At 49.6% G+C, this 22,374-nt stretch overlaps 1 protein-coding gene across 1 annotated transcript; it reads right to left on the reverse strand.

Annotated features, from left to right (window-relative positions):
- Positions 1-9,631: 9,631 nt before the first annotated feature.
- On the reverse strand, positions 9,632-16,284 carry LOC115166487 (extensin-like). Its single transcript, XM_029720382.1, has 3 exons — positions 15,653-16,284; positions 9,862-9,937; positions 9,632-9,685 (listed from the first exon to the last, which is right to left on the reverse strand). Exons 1-3 carry the CDS (start codon positions 16,282-16,284, stop codon positions 9,632-9,634), a joined length of 762 nt encoding a protein of 253 aa, XP_029576242.1.
- Between the last annotated feature and the right edge of the window lie 6,090 nt (positions 16,285-22,374).

A 22,374-nucleotide genomic window follows, 5' to 3' on the forward strand; every position in this document is an offset into this window, starting at 1 on the left:
AGGTACTGATCCGACCAGGCTTTTTGGTGCCAGACGTTAGCATCAATGTTTCTTATTCTGCTGCGCAATCACAAAAATGATATTGGGGGAGAGCAGATCACCCATAAAAGACGTGTTTTAAAGCCTTAGTTATTCCTTTAGAAGTCTAATGAACAATGGGGATAAAACCCTGAGCAAGGTGAATCTATTTGCAGGGGAGAGAGGAGGAGTCCATGTTCTTTCAGCTACTTTAGAGACTTTGCCCCATAGTGATCTGTCAACATGAGTCCCTCCTTCATCACGGCTCACCTTTATGGTTTGATGTAGGGAATGAATGCAGCATCTGAAATAATATAGCGATGGTATTTACATCTGGCATAATTAGAATTGTATCATTTGAAAACCTCAGGTATTTGAGAATGGTTTATTCCATTTAAACCCCAAAATATTGATGTTACAGCGTTTTAAGCATGATTAAACATATTCTGTTGTTTTAGCGGCCATTATGTATTACTGGGCATAATGTATCAAAAGGGTAAATCCCAGCTAGTTATAATAATTCCTACATTTAAAAAAAATACTCCCTATTCTGAAAGATAGGGTTCCTGAATTTCAGGTGAATGCCCATATTTTGCCTGCATTTTCCAGAGAACAGACGTCATATTCTGTCTTTGGCAGGAGACAGCTTAATGTATGGCAAGTCTGCCAGCTCTTCCCACCGTAGGAGATATGAGAAGGGAGACTAGCTCAGCTACCTATCCATGACCTTGATATTACGATGAAGACAGATAAGAGCTTTCCTCTTCCTCCACCTGCCCAAATCGTACAAGCCTGTTTGGGCAGTCACACAGCAGAAATTCTCTCTCGCTATATATATATACATACAGCTTAATGTATATATTATCAGCTTTCCTTAGTCTTCCCCTAATTCAATAAATGGTTCCACATTCCTAGCTAATATTCTAGTTTCTATGGAGGGAGATGCTGCTTATGGAAAGGAGAAGAGCCTGCGTTAGACAGTGGCTGTATTAGTGTACTGTGCATACAGTTGATCACTTTTACTTTGTCTGGGGGGTCAAACAAGCCTGTGATATAAGGGGATCAACAACAGAAACCAGACTAATCATGATAGTTTATCTCCCTATTGAAAATGTATACTCAAATTCACCCCCTAAATTACTATTACTGAACTGGAGCTACGTGGTTTAAAGATGACCAGTGTTACAGTGCACAAGAACATAAAGCTAAATATCATCCAATCTTCCCTCTCACTCAAACCAAAGCTTGTAAAAGAGTAAGTAATGAGTGAGGGAGAGGTGCCTTCCCCAGTCCCCCAGTTACCAAACACTGATTAAATATGCAACGCAGAGCCAAGGAATTCAGCAATTGCTGACTTAACTAAAAACTAACTGTTAATATATACTGCTTTTTACAGCTTTAAGGTTGGTGAAAGTTTTCTTTTCTTTTTACACCACACCCCAAACTCAGACTTTCTCTGTTTATTTAAGTTGTAGTGTAAATCTGCCACAACACCACTACCGTCTGACAATCATGGGTTTTCCCCTATGATGTGTCTTTATTTGGGTCAGGGAAGAGCAAGAGGGAAAGCCTCATGGATATCAGCAGTGTTGCTGTCACAGGAAGAGAAGCTCTACTGTAGCTCTTATTATCCTCTCCTGCTCTTTTCATGTCCTCTCCAAGAACTGTTCAGAGCTAAAACTGTGCTTTACAGAGGTGGGACAGAACAGGAGGAGAACCAACCAATCAACATACAGAACCAGGGCTTTTAGTCCCTCTCCCTGGCCTCTGATTGGCCTCTGATTGGCCAACAGTTGACAGATTAATAATTGACTGGTTCTAAAATAGTCCAGGCATGCTCTGCATCACTGTGGCGATTCCCTGTCATATCAGCTCAGGCTGGCTATTCGTCCCAGATTGCATGACAACTGCCTTGCTCTTATTACTGAATCTCACTAAAAGCATTAAGAGTAGAACACTGTACCATGATAACATGAGGAGAGGCTGAGGAGAAATGTTGACAAGGCCTACATTCCTTTTCCTGGTATAGTGTTATTCCCCCTAAAGATTACATTACAGTATATTGAGTAAAAAGTGTTTCTCTTATAGTCTGGGTGTTATGGAGCCAGTAGTGGGTGGATGATGCAGTAGTGGGTGGATGAACTTGGACTGTTTCCTGTGTAGTAATTATCTACTCCAGTGTATGGTATGGTTCTACTGAGGGACACACTTGGTTTGGCACCTCTCTGTCTCATGTCAATTTTGGGGTTTTGAATTTAAACTGAACTAAAAACAGGCCTTTCAGAGACAAACAGAGATTTTGCACAAATACTGTAACTATGCTAAGTAGAATGGTTTTGGGGGAGACTGCACTGACTCTGTCCCCTACGAGACCCTGTGTTATAAGCCCCTGGATTTGACTAATAAAGCTCAAAATGCCCTTTTGACCAAAGAATGAACTGATCGAATTTCCAGAGAAAGATAGAGGATTAATATGCAGGCACCAAATGCACTGGAGGGTAAGAAGAGAAAGTGTGGGAAGCAAGAAGGGAGTTGAAAGATGAGAGAAAAAATTGAGAGAAAAGAGGTAGTGTAGAAGGAGAAAGGGGGAGGGGGAAGCGATGAGGTAGTGTAGAAGGAGAAAGGGGGAGGGGGAAGCGATGAGGTAGTGTAGAAGGAGAAAGGGGGAGGGGGAAGCGATGAGGTAGTGTAGAAGGAGAAAGGGGGAGGGGGAAGCGATGAGGTAGTGTAGAAGGAGAAAGGGGGAGGGGGAAGCGATGAGGTAGTGTAGAAGGAAAAAGGGGGAGGGGGAAGCGATGAGGTAGTGTAGAAGGAGAAAGGGGGAGGGGGAAGCGATGAGGTAGTGTAGAAGGAAAAAGGGGGAGGGGGAAGCGATGAGGTAGTGTAGAAGGAGAAAGGGGGAGGGGGAAGCGATGAGGTAGTGTAGAAGGAGAAAGGGGGAGGGGGAAGCGATGAGGTAGTGTAGAAGGAGAAAGGGGGAGGGGGAAGCGATGAGGTAGTGTAGAAGGAGAAAGGGGGAGGGGGAAGCGATGAGGTAGTGTAGAAGGAAAAAGGGGGAGGGGGAAGCGATGAGGTAGTGTAGAAGGAGAAAGGGGGAGGGGGAAGCGATGAGGTAGTGTAGAAGGAGAAAGGGGGAGGGGGAAGCGATGAGGTAGTGTAGAAGGAGAAAGGGGGAGGGGGAAGCGATGAGGTAGTGTAGAAGGAGAAAGGGGGAGGGGGAAGCGATGAGGTAGTGTAGAAGGAGAAAGGGGGAGGGGGAAGAGATGAGGTAGTGTAGAAGGAGAAAGGGGGAGGGGGGAAGCGATGAGGTAGTGTAGAAGGAGAAAGGGGGAGGGGGAAGAGATGAGGTAGTGTAGAAGGAGAAAGGGGGAGGGGGAAGAGATGAGGTAGTGTAGAAGGAGAAAGGGGGAGGGGGAAGCGATGAGGTAGTGTAGAAGGAGAAAGGGGGAGGGGGAAGCGATGAGGTAGTGTAGAAGGAGAAAGGGGGAGGGGGTAGCAATGGAGGCTGTTGTGTGCCAAAGTTACTCACTGATCCATGCAGAAACAGTTGCATTTGATCACAGCAAATCTGGGGCTTAGAGCATAAATACATAATAAACAAGAACGTATTGGGCGAGTGCAATGCAGGGTGTTTCATCTCCCTGTGTGTTGCCACTACACTGACTGGAGCAGGGACATGAACAGGAACAGCATGGAGGCATCCATATGGATGCTGGTTAGAGAACAGACTTGTTAACATAACTCCACTACTGCCACAACCAAACCGTTACAGAGTTATACAAAAAATAAAAAATAAAAAATACAAAACTATGTGAAGGGAGAGACTCACAGCAAAATATGATACAGCAAAAATATTCCCAGACAAGCAAGATGTTAAGTGGATCAATATCTCCTAATAAGTCTGTTATGTACAGTGCAGCACTTAATGTACTGTATATGGTACTGTAAGTATTCACCTGTTCATAATGATAGGGAGGTGAAGAGAGAAAGAGAGATAGAGAGAGAGAAAGAAAGATATAAAAAGAAAGAGAAAGAGAAAAGACAGGAGAGGAGAGAGAGATTTATTTATTTCACTTTTGTTTATTATCTATTTCACTCAACATATGTTTCCCATGCCAATAAAGCATGAGCTTCTGTCACTTACATATGAATACCCTGATTTTCAATGAAATAAAAATACACTTATTGTCCTCCAAACTTAGAGTGGGAACCATGAAGAAGTCAAAGATGATGAATTAGCCTAATGATTTCACAGCAATATCGCTCTGAGATAGTCAAAGACGGAGGAAATCACTGTTCCAAAATGAGCACCCGAAAATGATCCCTAAAAATAATACTGCCACCTGCACTTATACTAACACCATCAGCATCCCATCCTCTGCTGTTCCTCATTATTCAGGGAGTCGGCCTGTTCTGTTTGGTATGAGTATCACTGTGTCTGGCCTCTCCCTGCAGCCTCTCCTGTGGCTGCTGTCTGGAGCCTCAGAGACTCACATGCTAGGCTAACAAGCACCCAGCCCAGTGGGGAAGCTAACGCTCTCCACCTCCCCTCTCTCTCTCTAACCAACCACTTGTCACTTATGATGGTCCCATCGGAGGAGAAGATCCATTGTATAGGAGGTCTCAGTTCGGTGGTCTGGGCTCTATAGTAGAATAGAAAGGGTTGAAGAAGTCAACGTGATGGAAACACACACACCACCATGGGGGCTAAGGGGTGAAGAGCGCAGGAGTCCTCCCATCGGTTTGGTTGGTTCAGTAAAGAAGCATGCTAATTAGTGCACAGCTCTGACCTTGACAAGCCCCATCCCTTTCTCCTCCGTCAATGAGCACGTCTCTGCCTCAATGCAACGACGCAGAATGAAAAAGAGCCCTCGCTCGCTTGAATGAGATCTATTGACAGGAGGGTAAGCGATGAAGGTGGAGGGAGACAGGCATAAAAAGCTGCCACATCACTTGACATAAGTCCCATGGTGGTCTGGCGTGCTGCTGTGGCTTTTGTCCCCTCATTTGAATGCATTAGTAAACCTCCCAAATACAAAAACACACCTACATAAATAAGCCCTCTGTGTTTCAGGCCGTGCCAAGGAGCTCTGATCTGTGTCTTTTAGCACACTCTGTGTCATTAACAGCAGAATACATGAGAACGTCCACAGGCAATCTGAGCCAGAGGGCGTGGGGCAGGAGGAAGAGAGGAGGAAGAGAGGAGGAAGAGAGGAGGAAGAGAGGAGGAAGAGCCTGACATCTCTGTGCTGGGAATCTTTAAAGGCCCAATAACTGAATTTCCAAAAAGATTCCTTGTTTATGCCACAACTAAGGAAACTAGATAAAGCACAATAATCCTTCAAAATGAAATGTAGAAGTTAGAAAGAAGCCAAACACAAAGTTCCCAAAAAGTAAAACAAGTAAATAAATATACTGAACAAAAATATAAACACAGCATGCAACAATTCCGAAGATGTACAGTTCATAAGGAAATCAGTCAATTGAAATACATTCATTAGGCCCTAATCCATGGACACCACCACCACCAACATCACCCCCCCACTACCACAACCACCACCAACATCACCACTACCACAACCACCACCACCAACATCACCCCCCCACTACCACCACCAACATCACCACCCCCACCTCTACCACCACCAACATCACCCCCCCACTACCACCACCAACATCACCACCCCCACCACTACCACAACCACCATCACCACCCCCACCACTACCACAACCACCATCAACATCACCACCCCTACCACTACCACCACCACCACTACCACAACCCCCACCAACATCACCACCCCCACTACCACAACCACCACCACCACCACAACCACCACCACTACCAACATCACCACCCCAAACACTACCACAACCACCACCAAAATCACCACCCCCACCACTACCACCATCACCACCCCCACCACAACCAACATCACCACCCCCACCACAACCACCACCACCAACATCACCACACCTACCACAACCACCAACATCCCCACTACCACAACCACCACCACCAACCCCACCACCACCACCCCCACCACTACCACAACCAACATCACCACCCCCACCCCCACCACAACCACCACCACCACATCACCACCCCCACCACAACCACCACCACCACCAACATCCCCACCACCACAATCACCACCACCCACACCACCACTCCTCCCACCCCAATCACCACCACCACCCCTACCACCACCACCAACACCACCATCCCCATCACCACCACCACCACCACTACCCCAACCACCACCACCACCACTACCCCAACCACCACCAACACCACCGTCTCCACCACCACCACCACCACTCCACAACCACCACCACCACCCACACCACCACTCCTCCCACCACCACCACCAACACCACCATCCCCACCACCACCAACATCACCCCATCCCCCACCACCACCCACCACCACCACCCCCACACCACTCCCCCCACCACAACCACCAACACCAACATCACCACCCCCACCACAACCACCAACACCAACATCACCCCCCACCACCACCACCACCACCACTACCACCACCATCACCACCCCCACCACCACCAACACCACCACCACCACCACCACCACCACCAACAACAACAACAACACTCTTCAATGGCTGTGCGAAATTGCTGGATTTTGACAGGAACTGGAACATGCTGTTGTACACGTCAATCCAGAGCATCCCAAACATGCTCAATGGGTGACATGTGTGGTGAGTATGCAGGCCATGGTATAACTGGGACATTTTCAGCTTCCAAGAATTGTGGACAGATCCTTGCGACATGGAGCTGTGCATTATCATGCTGAAACATGAGGTGATGGCGGCGGATGAATGGCACAACAATGGTACTCAGGATCTCTTCACAGTATCTCTGTGCATTCAAATTGGGATATCGGCCTGGCGTTTACATCCATGTAACTGTAATCACAGTTTCTATTGACAATTCAAAACAATTCATATACTGTCGGTGGATACCACTACCACCACCACCCACACCACCACTCCTCCCACCACTACCACCACCACCACCACCACTACCCCAACCACCACCACTACCACCACCACCACCACCACCACTACCCCAACCACCACCACCACCACTACCACTACCACCACCACCCACACCACCACTCCTCCCACCACCACCACCACCACCACCACCACTACCCCAACCACCACCACTACCACCACCACCACCACTCCCCCACCACCACCAACATCACCACCCCCACCATTATATTATATTATAGTAAAGTATAGCATAGTGCAGAATAGTTTAAAGTATAGTATAGTCTAATATAGTATAGGAATATAATATTACAGTATAGTGCTGTGTAATAGCTACAGCAGTACAATAGTGTATAGTGCAGGAAGGTGTAGTTTAAAGTACTGTAGTGTGATGTAGAAATACAATAGTAAATACAGTAAATTCCAGCACAGAGCGGTAGTGTGATGCAGTGTGTGTAAATAGATGTAATTAATCTGCGCTGTGTATGGTTTTCCTCGAAAGATTACTGCAGTTCCAACTTCTTCATAAGGGTTTCATGTATAATGGAGGCCAGCGGGAGGGGAAGAATGTAAATGAAAGAGAGTCAAGCATGTTAGAAGGCCAGTTTGACTGTTTACATGCCCGGCTTGTCCCGGGTAGACCAGAGTTAACTATTCATGGAGGAACTTTCTCTTTGTTTGGACCAGCACGGCGCACAAAATGCTTCTAGAGCCATTAGGCACTGTAGGTACTTACACATGCAGCCTGTCTGTGGGCACTCACTCAACACCCTTTTAGGGAATCTACTCCTCCTCTCATCCTCCTTCTCTTCCTACAGAGGACCTTCCGGTCAAGGTTCCTCCTGTGTTTCGCCATAGTCTCGGAACACCGAGCATTCAGGCCAAAACACTCCAGCAGCATCAGAGCGGTGCCCAACAGCCAAGTGTTTCAAAGAATAACTGGATACGTTAGGAACCTATTCTGTTGAGTTAAGAGCAGAATTTAAAAGGAAAAATTTAACAACCTCTACTTTGAAGCATATACTCTATGGGTTTAACTGTGCTTTGACAAATCAATGTGTCGTTCAAAGAGGCTTTAACTGTTATCATAATTAAATGGCTATTACATTTAAATAGTACATTTTAGTAATTTATCAGACACTCTTATCCAGAGTGACTTACAGTTAGTGCATTCATCTAAAGATAGCTAGGAGAGACAACCACATATCACAGTCATAGTAAATACGTTTTTTTTCCTCAATAAAGTAGCTATCAGCAAAGTCATAGTTGGAAGGGGGGAAAAAGGCAAGTGTGAGTGCGTGTTCATGTAAGGCAGAATGGAGTGCTCGAATTGGGGTGTAGGGTTTGAACATAGCCTGAAGGTAGGGAGAGGCAGTTCCTCTTGCTGCTCAGTAGGCAAGTACCATGGTCTTGTAGTGGATGCGAGCTTCCACTGGAAGCCAGTGGAGTGTGTTGAGGAGCGGGGTGACATGGGAGAACTTGGAAAGGTTGCAGCGTTCTGGATAAGTTGCAGGGATTTGATGGCACAAGCGGGGAACCCAGCCAATAGCGAGTTGCAGTAGTGCAGACGGGAGATGACAAGGGCCTGGATTAGGACCTGCGCTGCTTCCTGTGTGAGGTAGGGTCGTACTCTACGGATGTTGTAGACCATGAACCTGCAAGAGCGAGTTACCACTGGCTATAGGCCTGTTTACAGACAGGCAGTTTTCTGTATGAGCAACCAGCCAGGCAGCCATCAGGGAGCTACTGTAGGGCTTGTCTGTGTGTTCAGCAGAGTATATCACACCAGGACAGACAGGGACATGGATGGAGGAATGAGAGAGGAGGATAGCACACAGTCTGTGATGAGTGTGAGGGGAGGGGGTCGTGTGTGTGCCTGTGTCGGGGGGGAGGGGGGTCGTTGAGCTCCACAGTCGACGGGGTTAATGACTTCTGGGAGAGAAGAGTCCATCTCACATTCCCATTCGCCCTCCATCCATACCACCACCACCACCACCACCACCACCACCACCACCACTACCACCACCACTACCACCACCACCAATCCCCCAACACGACTACCACCACCACTACCAATACCACCACCACTACCACCACCACCACTCCCCCAACACCACTACCACCACCACTACCAATACCACCACCACCACCACCACTACCACCACCACCCCCACCACCACCACTCCCCCAACACCACCACTACCACCACCCCCACTACCACCACCACCACCACCACTACCACCACCACTCTCCCCCCCACCACCACCACCACCACCACCAACATCACCACCACCACAACCACCACCACCACCAACACCACCAACACCACCACCCCCCCACCACCACCACCATCCCCATCCCCACCACCACCACCAACACTACCACCCCCACCCCACCACCACCACCCCTACCACCACCACCATTCCCCCCACCACCAACACCAACACCACTACCACCATCACCAACACCACCACCATCACCAACACCACCACCAACACCACCAACAACACCACCACCGCCAACAACAACAACACCACTACCACCATCACCAACACCACCACCACCACCACCACCACCAACACCACCACCACCACTCATCTGTCAGAGGGAGCAGGGGAGCGGTCTGGGAAGATACTCTCTATGTGTATCTGACAGATAATGAGCATAAATACAGAAATAAAATGCATCGTGAATATTAAACCACAAGGCCTGGCCTCAGCACTGAAAATACAGAGCGCATTAAAGAATACAGGAACGTGGAGAGAAAACAAAAGCCATAGAGGGAGGAGGCCATAAAGAGAGGAGAGAGAAAAGCCTGGGCCACTGCCAGCCCTCCCTCCCCCAGCTGAGAGATAAAGATGACTGATTCCCGCTCCACTTCCAGCCCAATCTCTTTAGTGCTGAGAGGAGGGAACAGTGGGAGTTAAGAGGCAGAAGAGGGAATTCAGCCTGAAGCTTTTCACTGTGTCTCTCTCGCTGTCTCCACTAAGTTCATTTCAGTTGAATTCAGACGTATGGAGTTTTTTTCAACGCTTGTTTTGTCTTGACTCGTGGCTGACAAATATCACAAAGCAGCTGATGTGTTCAGCCCTGTTCCACACGGAACACGTCTGAATGTTCAAACGCTGAATAATTACCATGATAATCATCTTCTCTTCCACGAGGGGGTCTCAAAATGCAGACTGACATCTAATACCCATGGCCCCTCTCACAGTCTACATCATTACATTTCTACCTAATTTTCATACATGTTATGTTTGGAAAAAAGGCTCAAACGTTGCATTTCCTAGTGGAGTGAAGACTTGATTACCCTCTTGCCCAGTAGGTATGTATGTATTGAGCTGCTGGGGCTTCTAAACTGTCTTTATGGGACCATGTGATTTATTATAAGCAGGACTGTGGAGAAAGATAGTCACAGTAGAAGAGCTAATGATGCACTCTTTTGGAAGGTTACACATTTATTAAAGTGCATCTGCCAAATCAATGATTGGCTTGTCAACACATTGTACAGTAACCCATTTTTGTTGTTCAGTTACTCTGGCATTTCAGTTGAGGTAACAAGTTTGAAATTGTGAGAAGCGATAAGGAGGGATGGAGTTGGCAGGCAGATACAAGGAAGGGAGGCTGTTTTACACTGTTTTACACTGGGTGTGAAGACTGTGAGTACACTCTATCCCCCCTATCCTTCCCCTTCTCTCCCCCTCTCAGAGACCCAATCACATATTCACAGCTCTGTGGCCTGTGTGCGACAGTGCCAATGCCAACCACAGTCCCCACCCCTCCCAATCACACTGTGTAAGGACACAAGTCCATCTATTCGCTTCAGCGGTCACAGCAGCCACAGTCCACTGATACAAAGCTTTACTGGCAGTCAGATTCAACTCTGTAGCTTTAATGTTGTTTCCAGCAAGGAAAACAGGCCTTTAACTGTGATGGGATGGCCACTCACTCGTCTGCATAACAGCGTAATATAGCATTTATGACAGGCCACCTCAAGGTAACTGTCATCCATCTGTAAGAGTGTCATCTGATATGACGTTCTATTGATTGGGGTGACTAGCTGTTAATGTGTCACAATACAGGATAATGTCAGCTACAGATCCTCACCAGTCATCACAGCACACTGCTACAGAACTAGACCCCTTCCCTCTCTCATTATAAAGCTAAATGGAATTAAGAGCTTTTCTATTGGGATTTTGCATGGTGCGGAGTTGCCCTTTTAAAAAACCTGAGGGGGATTTTAACATGCTATTACACTTTGACACCAGTCTGGTATTAGAGGTAGGAAAGTTCTGCGATAGCCCTGACTTCTGACTGTGAGAGGAGAGGCAGACGGAGAGCCATGCTTCTCTCCCCGGGTCCCTGGGAGGAGAGATGGAAAGGGGGGCACTCTGAAGCTCCGTTCAGGGCAGCAGGGATGGTGAGGCCCAGCCTGGGCCCTGCCGACCGCAGTCTGCCAGAAACAGCCGGAATCCCATTTATTCCCGGTGACCTTAAATAAAATGACGGCTACCCCTGTGGGCCCCATCTGAGTCCAAAATCAAATAGCTGTTCTATGCTCTCCCACTACCCCACTGCTAGGAGAAATTAGTTGTATCTTTGGGGGAACTACAGGCCATGTGAATAAAGCCCCTGCTTCCCTGCCTTTGTAACCCCGCTAACTCCGTAGGAGAGTTAATTGGAAAAGCTGTTGCTTTTTAATTACTGCCGTTTGGAATGAAATGAAGGTGCCCCAACGCTCGCTTATACACCTGGGATTACTTTGGGAAGTTTCCAGTGATGCACATCACTATAACACTTTGAGATTGGAGACACTAAAACACACTGACACACAGACATAGACACACATACACACACACACACGTTCCCCAAGGTGACATGAGCTTTTCGACAAAGATGTTAGATAATTACTGCAACCAAACCAATATTACTACCAAATGATGCACTCCCATTTCATTAAGTTGGAACGGTGGTGACAACTCAGAGTGGTGAGTACCTGTGACAGTAATCCCACAGTGTGTCTGGCAGGACTCTCATTCCAAGACTCTGTCAAGGACTCAACAGAGGGCTTACCGGATGTGTTACGTGATGTTAAACCATGTAACAAAAGCTTAGATATTTGGATTGAATTGGGAGAGTTTGTTTAGCTTGCATAACAAGCATCAGATGAGATTTCCACTCCTTCACCTCCTTGAGCTCTCCAGACAATTTAAAAACCACGACCGACAAACACTTGGCAAGAAAGTTACCGTTCTATCAAGGGCATCTCTTTGTCTTGTGGAACCAGATCAAGAAAGTTACCGTTCTATCAAGGGCATCTCTTTGTCTTGTGGAACCAGATCAAGAAAGTTACCGTTCTATCAAGGGCATCTCTTTGTCTTGTGGAACCAGATCAAGAAAGTTACCGTTCTATCAAGGGCATCTCTTTGTCTTGTGGAACCAGATCAAGAAAGTTACCGTTCTATCAAGGGCATCTCTTTGTCTTGTGGAACCAGATCAAGAAAGTTACCGTTCTATCAAGGGCATCTCTTTGTCTTGTGGAACCAGATCAAGAAAGTTACCGTTCTATCAAGGGCATCTCTTTGTCTTGTGGAACCAGATCAAGAAAGTTACCGTTCTATCAAGGGCATCTCTTTGTCTTGTGGAACCAGATCAAGAAAGTTACCGTTCTATCAAGGGCATCTCTTTGTCTTGTGGAACCAGATCAAGAAAGTTACCGTTCTATCAAGGGCATCTCTTTGTCTTGTGGAACCAGATCAAGAAAGTTACCGTTCTATCAAGGGCATCTCTTTGTCTTGTGGAACCAGATCAAGAAAGTTACCGTTCTATCAAGGGCATCTCTTTGTCTTGTGGAACCAGATCAAGAAAGTTACCGTTCTATCAAGGGCATCTCTTTGTCTTGTGGAACCAGATCAAGAAAGTTACCGTTCTATCAAGGGCATCTCTTTGTCTTGTGGAACCAGATCAAGAAAGTTACCGTTCTATCAAGGGCATCTCTTTGTCTTGTGGAACCAGATCAAGAAAGTTACCGTTCTATCAAGGGCATCTCTTTGTCTTGTGGAACCAGATCAAGAAAGTTACCGTTCTATCAAGGGCATCTCTTTGTCTTGTGGAACCAGATCAAGAAAGTTACCGTTCTATCAAGGGCATCTCTTTGTCTTGTGGAACCAGATCAAGAAAGTTACCGTTCTATCAAGGGCATCTCTTTGTCTTGTGGAACCAGATCAAGAAAGTTACCGTTCTATCAAGGGCATCTCTTTGTCTTGTGGAACCAGATCAAGAAAGTTACCGTTCTATCAAGGGCATCTCTTTGTCTTGTGGAACCAGATCAAGAAAGTTACCGTTCTATCAAGGGCATCTCTTTGTCTTGTGGAACCAGATCAAGAAAGTTACCGTTCTATCAAGGGCATCTCTTTGTCTTGTGGAACCAGATCAAGAAAGTTACCGTTCTATCAAGGGCATCTCTTTGTCTTGTGGAACCAGATCAAGAAAGTTACCGTTCTATCAAGGGCATCTCTTTGTCTTGTGGAACCAGATCAAGAAAGTTACCGTTCTATCAAGGGCATCTCTTTGTCTTGTGGAACCAGATCAAGCAGGGCTACTGGTGTTCAGTGTTAGACTGCCCACTACATGTCTGGGCCGAGCCAAAGCATGAATCAGTAAGCCTAATTAAAGCAGAGTTAATCACAAATAGCTGGATATGGGGCCACAATCGAGACATAATGTTAAGAAGGAATGAGTAATTAGGCCTATCTGGCGAGCGGTGGGCGAGACAAGTCCCAGTCTGCTTGAGGAGTCTCGGCACGTTACTAATATATGAAAAGGTATAAACAAACAGCAATCTGGTTGTTTAGCTTCTCCAACCCACTTCCAAGGATCCAATTATGGCAGATCCCTGGAGCCACCAGTACAATCAGCCAGGAGTGAGTCTGATTTCTGAATAACTGTGAAGGCCACACTCAATGGCTGATCCACCCAGGCAGGCAGGCAGGCAGGCAGCAGGGTTGCCCTACCGAGGGGGCAGTTATGTGCGTCAGTGAGCTCCGAGGCGCCAACATCCAACCCTAGGGCTGATAGAGACGAGGAAAACACAACACAACATAACACAATACAGCCCAGCCTTTGACATTGCATTCGGGGCTGTGCATGCATTGTGTTCTATTCAAGCTAATTCAATGGATGGCTTGGCTTTATGGTCTCCCCCCCATAGGGTGCGGTATAACACATCATTAGCACTGTGGGTTCCTTGAACAATGCTTACGGCGATGATCTGTTCATCTGACACCTGCTCCTCTCTCACTCTCTCTGTGTTTTATGGAGGTAGGTGGCTATAGTCTATTCAGCAGCACAGCAATATACAACTCAGTCAAAGCCGCATTGTTCTACTGACATATAATACTCTTCTAGAGGTGCCATCTTGGTTAGCAGTCTCTGAACTGCCCTGTTTCTTTGTGATTTTGAAAGGCACTGAGATTTGAAGACCGACCCATCTGTAAACACTATGCATACAGGATAGCCGGCAATATTCAGAGTTGGAGTGGTCGGGTGTAGGGGATGGACGAGGGGTGGTGTGGTGGGGTGTAGGGGATGGACGAGGGATGGAGTGGTCGGGTGTAGGGGATGGACGAGGGGTGGTGGGGTGGGGTGTAGGGGATGGATGAGGGTTGGTGGGTGTAGGGGATGGATGAGGGGTAGTGTGGTGGGGTTTAGTGGATGGACGAGGGGTGGTGTGGTGGGGTGTAGGGGATGGACGAGGGATGGAGTGGTCGGGTGTAGGGGATGGACGAGGGGTGGTGTGGTGGGGTGTAGGGGATGGACGAGGGGTGGTGGGGTGGGGTGTAGGGGATGGATGAGGGTTGGTGGGTGTAGGGGATGGATGAGGGGTAGTGTGGTGGGGTTTAGTGGATGGACGAGGGGTGGTGTGGTGGGGTGTAGGGGATGGATGAGGGGTGGTGGGGTGGGGTGTAGGGGATGGACGAGGGATGGAGTGGTCGGGTGTAGGGGATGGACGAGGGGTGGTGTGGTGGAGTGTAGGGGTTGGATGAGGGGTGGTGTGGTGGGGTGTAGGGGTTGGATGAGGGGTGGTGGGGTGGGGTGTAGGGGATGGATGAGGGTTGGTGGGTGTAGGGGATGGACGAGGGGTGGTGTGGTGGGGTGTAGGGGATGGACGAGGGGTGGTGTGGTGGGGTGTAGGGGATGGATGAGGGTTGGTGGGTGTAGGGGATGGACGAGGGGTGGTGTGGTGGGTGTAGGGGATGGATGAGGGGTAGAGTGGTGGGTGTAGGGGATGGATGAGGGGTGGTGGGGTGGAGTGTAGGGGTTGGATGAGGGGTGGTGTGGTGGGTGTAGGGGATGGATGAGGGGTGGTGTGGTGGGTGTAGGGGATGGACGAGGGATGGAGTGGTCGGGTGTAGGGGATGGACGAGGGGTGGTGTGGTGGGGTGTAGGGGATGGACGAGGGGTGGTGGGGTGGGGTGTAGGGGATGGATGAGGGTTGGTGGGTGTAGGGGATGGATGAGGGGTAGTGTGGTGGGGTTTAGTGGATGGACGAGGGGTGGTGTGGTGGGGTGTAGGGGATGGATGAGGGGTGGTGGGGTGGGGTGTAGGGGATGGACGAGGGATGGAGTGGTCGGGTGTAGGGGATGGACGAGGGGTGGTGTGGTGGAGTGTAGGGGTTGGATGAGGGGTGGTGTGGTGGGGTGTAGGGGTTGGATGAGGGGTGGTGGGGTGGGGTGTAGGGGATGGATGAGGGTTGGCGGGTGTAGGGGATGGACGAGGGGTGGTGTGGTGGGGTGTAGGGGATGGACGAGGGGTGGTGTGGTGGGGTGTAGGGGATGGATGAGGGTTGGTGGGTGTAGGGGATGGACGAGGGGTGGTGTGGTGGGTGTAGGGGATGGATGAGGGGTAGAGTGGTGGGTGTAGGGGATGGATGAGGGGTGGTGGGGTGGAGTGTAGGGGTTGGATGAGGGGTGGTGTGGTGGGTGTAGGGGATGGATGAGGGGTGGTGTGGTGGGTGTAGGGGATGGATGAGGGGTAGAGTGGTGGGTGTAGGGGATGGATGAGGGGTGGTGGGGTGGGATGTAGGGGTTGGATGAGGGTTGGTGGGGTGGGATGTAGGGGATGGATGAGGGGTGGTGGGGTGGGATGTAGGGGATGGATGAGGGGTAGAGTGGTGGGTGTAGGGGATGGATGAGGGTTGGTGGGGTGTAGGGGATGGAAGAGGGGTGGTATGGTGAGGGGTCCCCATTAGTTGTTGCAAAAGCAGCAGCTACTCTTCCTGGGGTCCACGCAAAACATGAAACATAATACAGAATGACATAATATAGAACATCAATAGACAAGAACAGCTCAAGGACAGAACTACATACATTTTTAAAAGGCACATGTAGCCTACACATCAATGCATACACACAAACTATCTAGGCCAAATGGATGAGTGTTGGTGTGGTGGGGTGTAGGGGATGATGAAGGTTGGTGTGGTTGGGTGTAGGGGATGGATGAGCGGTGGTGTAGGGGATGGAGGAGGGTTGATGGGGTATAGGGGATGAAGGAGGGTTGGTGGGGTGTAGGGGATGAAGGGTGGTATGGTGGGATGGATGAGGGGTGGTGTAGGGATGGAGGAGGGTTGGTGGGGTGTAGGGGATGAAGGGTGGTATGGTGGGATGGATGAGGGGTGGTGTAGGGATGGAGGAGGGTTGGTGGGGTGTAGGGGATGAAGGGTGGTATGGTGGGGTGTAGGGGATGAAGGAGGGTTGGTGGGGTGTAGGGGATGAAGGGTGGTATGGTGGGATGGATGAGGGGTGGTGTAGGGATGGAGGAGGGTTGGTGGGGTGTAGGGGATGAAGGGTGGTATGGTGGGGTGTAGGGGATGAAGGAGGGTTGGTGGGGTGTAGGGGATGAAGGGTGGTATGGTGGGATGGATGAGGGGTGGTGTAGGGGATGAAGGAGGGTTGGTGGGATGTAGGGGATGGATGACAGTTGGTGTGGTGTAGGAGATGGATGAGTATTAGTGTGGTGCGGTGCAGAGGATGATGAGGGTCGGTATGGTTGGGTGAAGGGGATGGATGAGGGGTGGTGTGTTGTAGGTGATGGATGAGAGTTCGTGGGGTGTATGGGGATGGATGACAGATGGTGTGGTGGGTGTAGGTGATGGATAGAGGTGGTGTGGTAGGGTGTAGGTGATGGATTGAGGTGGTGTGGTAGGGTGTAGGTGATGGATAGAGGTGGTGTGGTAGGGTGTAGGTGATGGATTGAGGTGGTGTGGTAGGGTGTAGGTGATGGATAGAGGTGGTGTGGTAGGGTGTAGGTGATGGATTGAGGTGGTGTGGTAGGGTGTAGGGGATGGATAGAGGTGGTGTGGTAGGGTGTAGGTGATGGATTGAGGTGGTGTGGTAGGGTGTAGGTGATGGATAGAGGTGGTGTGGTAGGGTGTAGGGGATGGATAGAGGTGGTGTGGGAGGGTGTAGGGGATGGATAGATGTGGTGTGGTAGGGTGTAGGTGATGGATAGGGGTGGTGTGGTAGGGTGTAGGTGATGGATAGAGGTGGTGTGGTAGGGTGTAGGTGATGGATAGGGGTGGTGTGGTAGGGTGTAGGTGATGGATAGAGGTGGTGTGGTAGGGTGTAGGTGATGGATAGAGGTGGTGTGGTAGGGTGTAGGTGATGGATAGGGGTGGTGTGGTAGGGTGTAGGGGATGGATAGGGGTGGTGTGGTAGGGTGTAGGTAATGGATAGAGGTGGTGTGGTAGGGTGTAGGTGATGGATAGGGGTGGTGTGGTAGGGTGTAGGGGATGGATAGGGGTGGTGTGGTAAGGTGTAGGGGGTGGATAGAGGTGGTGTGGTAGGGTGTAGGGGATGGATAGGGGTGGTGTGGTAGGGTGTAGGTGATGGATAGGGGTGGTGTGGTAGGGTGTAGGGGATGGATAGAGGTGGTGTGGTAGGGTGTAGGTGATGGATAGGGGTGGTGTGGTAAGGTGTAGGTGATGGATAGGACTGGTGTGGTAGGGTGTAGGGGATGGATAGAGGTGGTGTGGTAGGGTGTAGGTGATGGATAGGGGTGGTGTGGTAGGGTGTAGGTGATGGATTGAGGTGGTGTGGTAGGGTGTAGGTGATGGATAGAGGTGGTGTGGTAGGGTGTAGGTGATGGATAGAGGTGGTGTGGTAGGGTGTAGGGGATGGATAGAGGTGGTGTGGTAGGGTGTAGGTGATGGATAGGGGTGGTGTGGTAGGGTGTAGGTGATGGTTAGAGGTGGTGTGGTAGGGTGTAGGTGATGGATAGAGGTGGTGTGGTAGGGTGTAGGTGATGGATAGGGGTGGTGTGGTAGGGTGTAGGGGATGGATAGGGGTGGTATGGTAGGGTGTAGGGGGTGGATAGAGGTGGTGTGGTAGGGTGTAGGTAATGGATAGGGGTGGTGTGGTAGGGTGTAGGTGATGGATAGGGGTGGTGTGGTGGGTGTAGGTGATGGATAGAGGTGGTGTGGTAGGGTGTAGGGGATGGATAGAGGTGGTGTGGTAGGGTGTAGGTGATGGATAGGGGTGGTGTGGTAGGGTGTAGGGGATGGATAGGGGTGGTGTGGTAGGGTGTAGGGGGTGGATAGAGGTGGTGTGGTAGGGTGTAGGGGATGGATAGAGGTGGTGTGGTAGGGTGTAGGTGATGGATAGGGGTGGTGTGGTAGGGTGTAGGTGATGGATAGAGGTGGTGTGGTAGGGTGTAGGGGGTGGATAGAGGTGGTGTGGTAGGGTGTAGGGGATGGATAGAGGTGGTGTGGTAGGGTGTAGGTGATGGATAGGGGTGGTGTGGTAGGGTGTAGGGGATGGATAGGGGTGGTGTGGTAGGGTGTAGGGGGTGGATAGAGGTGGTGTGGTAGGGTGTAGGGGATGGATAGGGGTGGTGTGGTAGGGTGTAGGTGATGGTGATGGATAGGGGTGGTGTGGTAGGGTGTAGGGGATGGATAGAGGTGGTGTGGTAGGGTGTAGGGGATGGATAGAGGTGGTGTGGTAGGGTGTAGGGGATGGATAGGGGTGGTGTGGTAGGGTGTAGGGGATGGATAGAGGTGGTGTGGTAGGGTGTAGGGGATGGATAGAGGTGGTGTGGTAGGGTGTAGGTGATGGATAGGGGTGGTGTGGTAGGGTGTAGGTGATGGATAGGACTGGTGTGGTAGGGTGTAGGTGATGGATAGGGGTGGTGTGGTAGGGTGTAGGTGATGGATAGGGGTGGTGTGGTAGGGTGTAGGGGCTGGATAGGGGTGGTGGGGTAGGGTCTAGGGATGATGAGGAATGGTGTGGTAGGGTGTAGTGGATGGATGAGGGGTGGTGTGGTGGGGTGGGGTGTTGTGAATGGATGACAGATGGCGTGGTGGGGTGTAGGTGATGGATGAGAGTTGGTGGGGTGGGGTGTATGGGGATGGATGAGGGGTGGTGTGGTGGGTGTAGGGGACGGATGAGGGGTGGTGTGGTGGGGTGTTGTGGATGGATGACAGATGGTGTGGTGGGGTGTAGGTGATGGATGAGAGTTGGTGGGGTGGGGTGTATGGGCATGGATGAGGGGTGGTGTGGTGGGTGTAGGGGGTGGATGAGGGGTGGTGTGGTGGGGTGTAGGTGATGGATGAGAGTTGGTGGGGTGGGGTGTATGGGACGGATGAGGGGTGGTGTGGTGGGGTGTAGGGGACGGATGAGGGGTGGTGTGGTGGGTGTATGGGGATGGATGAGGGGTGGTGTGGTGGGTGTATGGGGATGGATGAGGGGTGGTGTGGTGGGTGTAGGGGATGGATGAGGGGTGGTGTGGTGGGTGTAGGGGGTGGATGAGGGGTGGTGTGGTAGGGTGTAGGGGATGGATGAGAGTTGGTGTGTTGTAGGGGACGGATGAGGGGTGCTTTTATTTCCATTCATCATTCAATGCAGGAGGTCGTGTACAGTTAGTCGCTCGGCTCCCAGGGATCTGTAAAACACTCTCCCTGATGCCTGGCTGTCAGCAGTAGTGAAGCCAGAGGAAAGAAAACACACACGCACAGACACGCGCACACAGGCACACTCATACACACACACCCACACACACACCCACATATAAACCATCCCTCCTCAGCAACAGACCAATCAATCCAACACCAGATTTTTCACTTTATATTCAAGGTTAGTAGAAAACTGCTACTTTACAACAACAGCCTCATTGACAAAACAGCGATTGAACACTGATGTCATTCTTTCAACAGATATCATGTAAAACAAATCCCACACTGACGTTATTTGTGATGACAATGTTTCATTCCTGTTATACTATTCATACTGATGGTATCTTATGACTAGCCTGTATTCCTTCCTGTTACTCTCTCCTCTCTAAGATGTGTGTAGATGACTCAGATGCTCAGCACCTGTCCAGCCTTAACAAGACAGACACCTAGAGCCTCTCTACCGGAGGTAAACAGCATGATCCAGTCGATCTGTCAGCTTGCTTCCTTCTCCTCCTCTTCCTCCTCCTCACACATAACATGTGTTTCTCCCATCAAAGAGGCTCACTCCCCAGGACATACTGCAGGTGGCTAACAGCATGCTCCAGCTTTACCAGGCTTCAACCCGCCTCTCCCCTCATCTCCCCACCTCAGACACATGTACACACCAACAGGCCTCCTTCCCACCCCCTCCTCCTTCCCTGCCCAGGGAGCCCTCCCACTCCACTCTAATTAGGGGCGAGCTGATTGGCGATGCCCCTTGCTCCAGCAAGAAGCCACCCCTTCTTCATCCATGCCAACCTTTCGGCCCTCCCTCCACTTTGGATCTTCCACCTCCAGACCTGGCACTCTATCTGAGCAACACCATGGCAGAGTCAAGGGTAAGGCCTGGGGCGGTGTGTGACTGTAATAACACACACAACAAAGCACTTCTTACACACATGCTCTCCCATGATCCTTTGTGATTAATATGCAGGTCAGTAGATCTGCTGGGACAGACGGGGGACATTTGTCCGTGGTTTAATTAGTTGCAGCTCTAGCAAATATTCAGTCAGTAATTATGGTCAGGATTTTCCTGACCTTTCTCCTGTTTGGCTTTTATCCGACCATGTATTATGCAGGGTCTTTGTTGCGTAGCCTACATTATGCTGCTCAGCTGAGCTCTGCTGTACCTCTGTATCTCTCACAGCTTATCTGCTGCACATACAGTCTCATATAAAAAAACCTCGCTTTACAGGATGGCCAAACGGCGATGGCCTATTTTCTATTATTTGCCTTCGATTTTTTCGCTTCTGAAATGACAGAGTTCCGCTATGAAACGGCGGGGCCAAGCCTCACACAGTCTGAGCAGCTTGTCCAGAAGGCAGCCATCCATATTTATAAGCATGTCATTCTGTTTGCTTTCATAAGATTCAATTTTGGACGTACAGTAGGAAGACCAACATTCTAACATGTGAATAGCCTGCCAATGTCTCCCCCCAACCCCCACCTCGACACCGCCACCAGGCTGAATACTGAAGTCAGGAAAATAATATTATTAAAAGAAAATATTTTCCCTCCAAGGTGTTCTTTCATGTTAAAAGGGATATGGGGGGGGGTTAGAAATAGAAAGAGAGCAAAACGTACGGAGGTGAAAAGGAGGGGTGAGAAGAGGAGGATGGTAGTGTAGAAGGCAAAAGTGTGTCTGAATGTGACATGCAGAGGGTCTCTCACAGCGGCATTCTAACTAGGTTATTAGAGGATTAATTACTGGGTTAACAGTGAGTGTCAAAGCAGGGCCTGGCTGTGTGTTTAAAACCCCACAACCACTAACTCAACCTCTCAACAGACACACTTCTCAAAATAATATACACACACAGGAGCAGAGAGACACTGACTGTTCAAATCTGGCTATACAAGAGAAGCGTCAGACAAGTTCTCATACTCTGAGCATATTAAATCCGGGCTAAGCTGTGCCATTCTGCAAACATAGGATCATAGACCACACAACTAGGCCTGCACACAAAGAATACACACTACAACTACACACAATGACAGGAGCAGGGTTATACATGCTCTGACTGTCTACAACACACGACACACACACACACACACACACACACACACACACACACACACACACACACACACAACACACACAAACGACACACGACACACACACACACACACACACACACACACACACACACACACATACTACTAACACATACTATTAACACACACGTGGTATAAGAGCAGAGGCAGTGCTGTAGGGATTTGAGCTGCCAGGGCCCCTGTGGGGGAAGCTACGGCTTCCTGTTTGCAAGCCTTTCTTTAGTGAAAATGCTTAAAACGGGCCAAACGAGAGCAGTGCTTATCCAGCAAAATTGCTGCTAGATGGAGCAGAAAGTGCAC

The sequence above is a fragment of the Salmo trutta genome, chromosome 28 (genome assembly GCF_901001165.1).
Source record: "Salmo trutta chromosome 28, fSalTru1.1, whole genome shotgun sequence".
NCBI classification, from domain to species: domain Eukaryota; kingdom Metazoa; phylum Chordata; class Actinopteri; order Salmoniformes; family Salmonidae; genus Salmo; species Salmo trutta.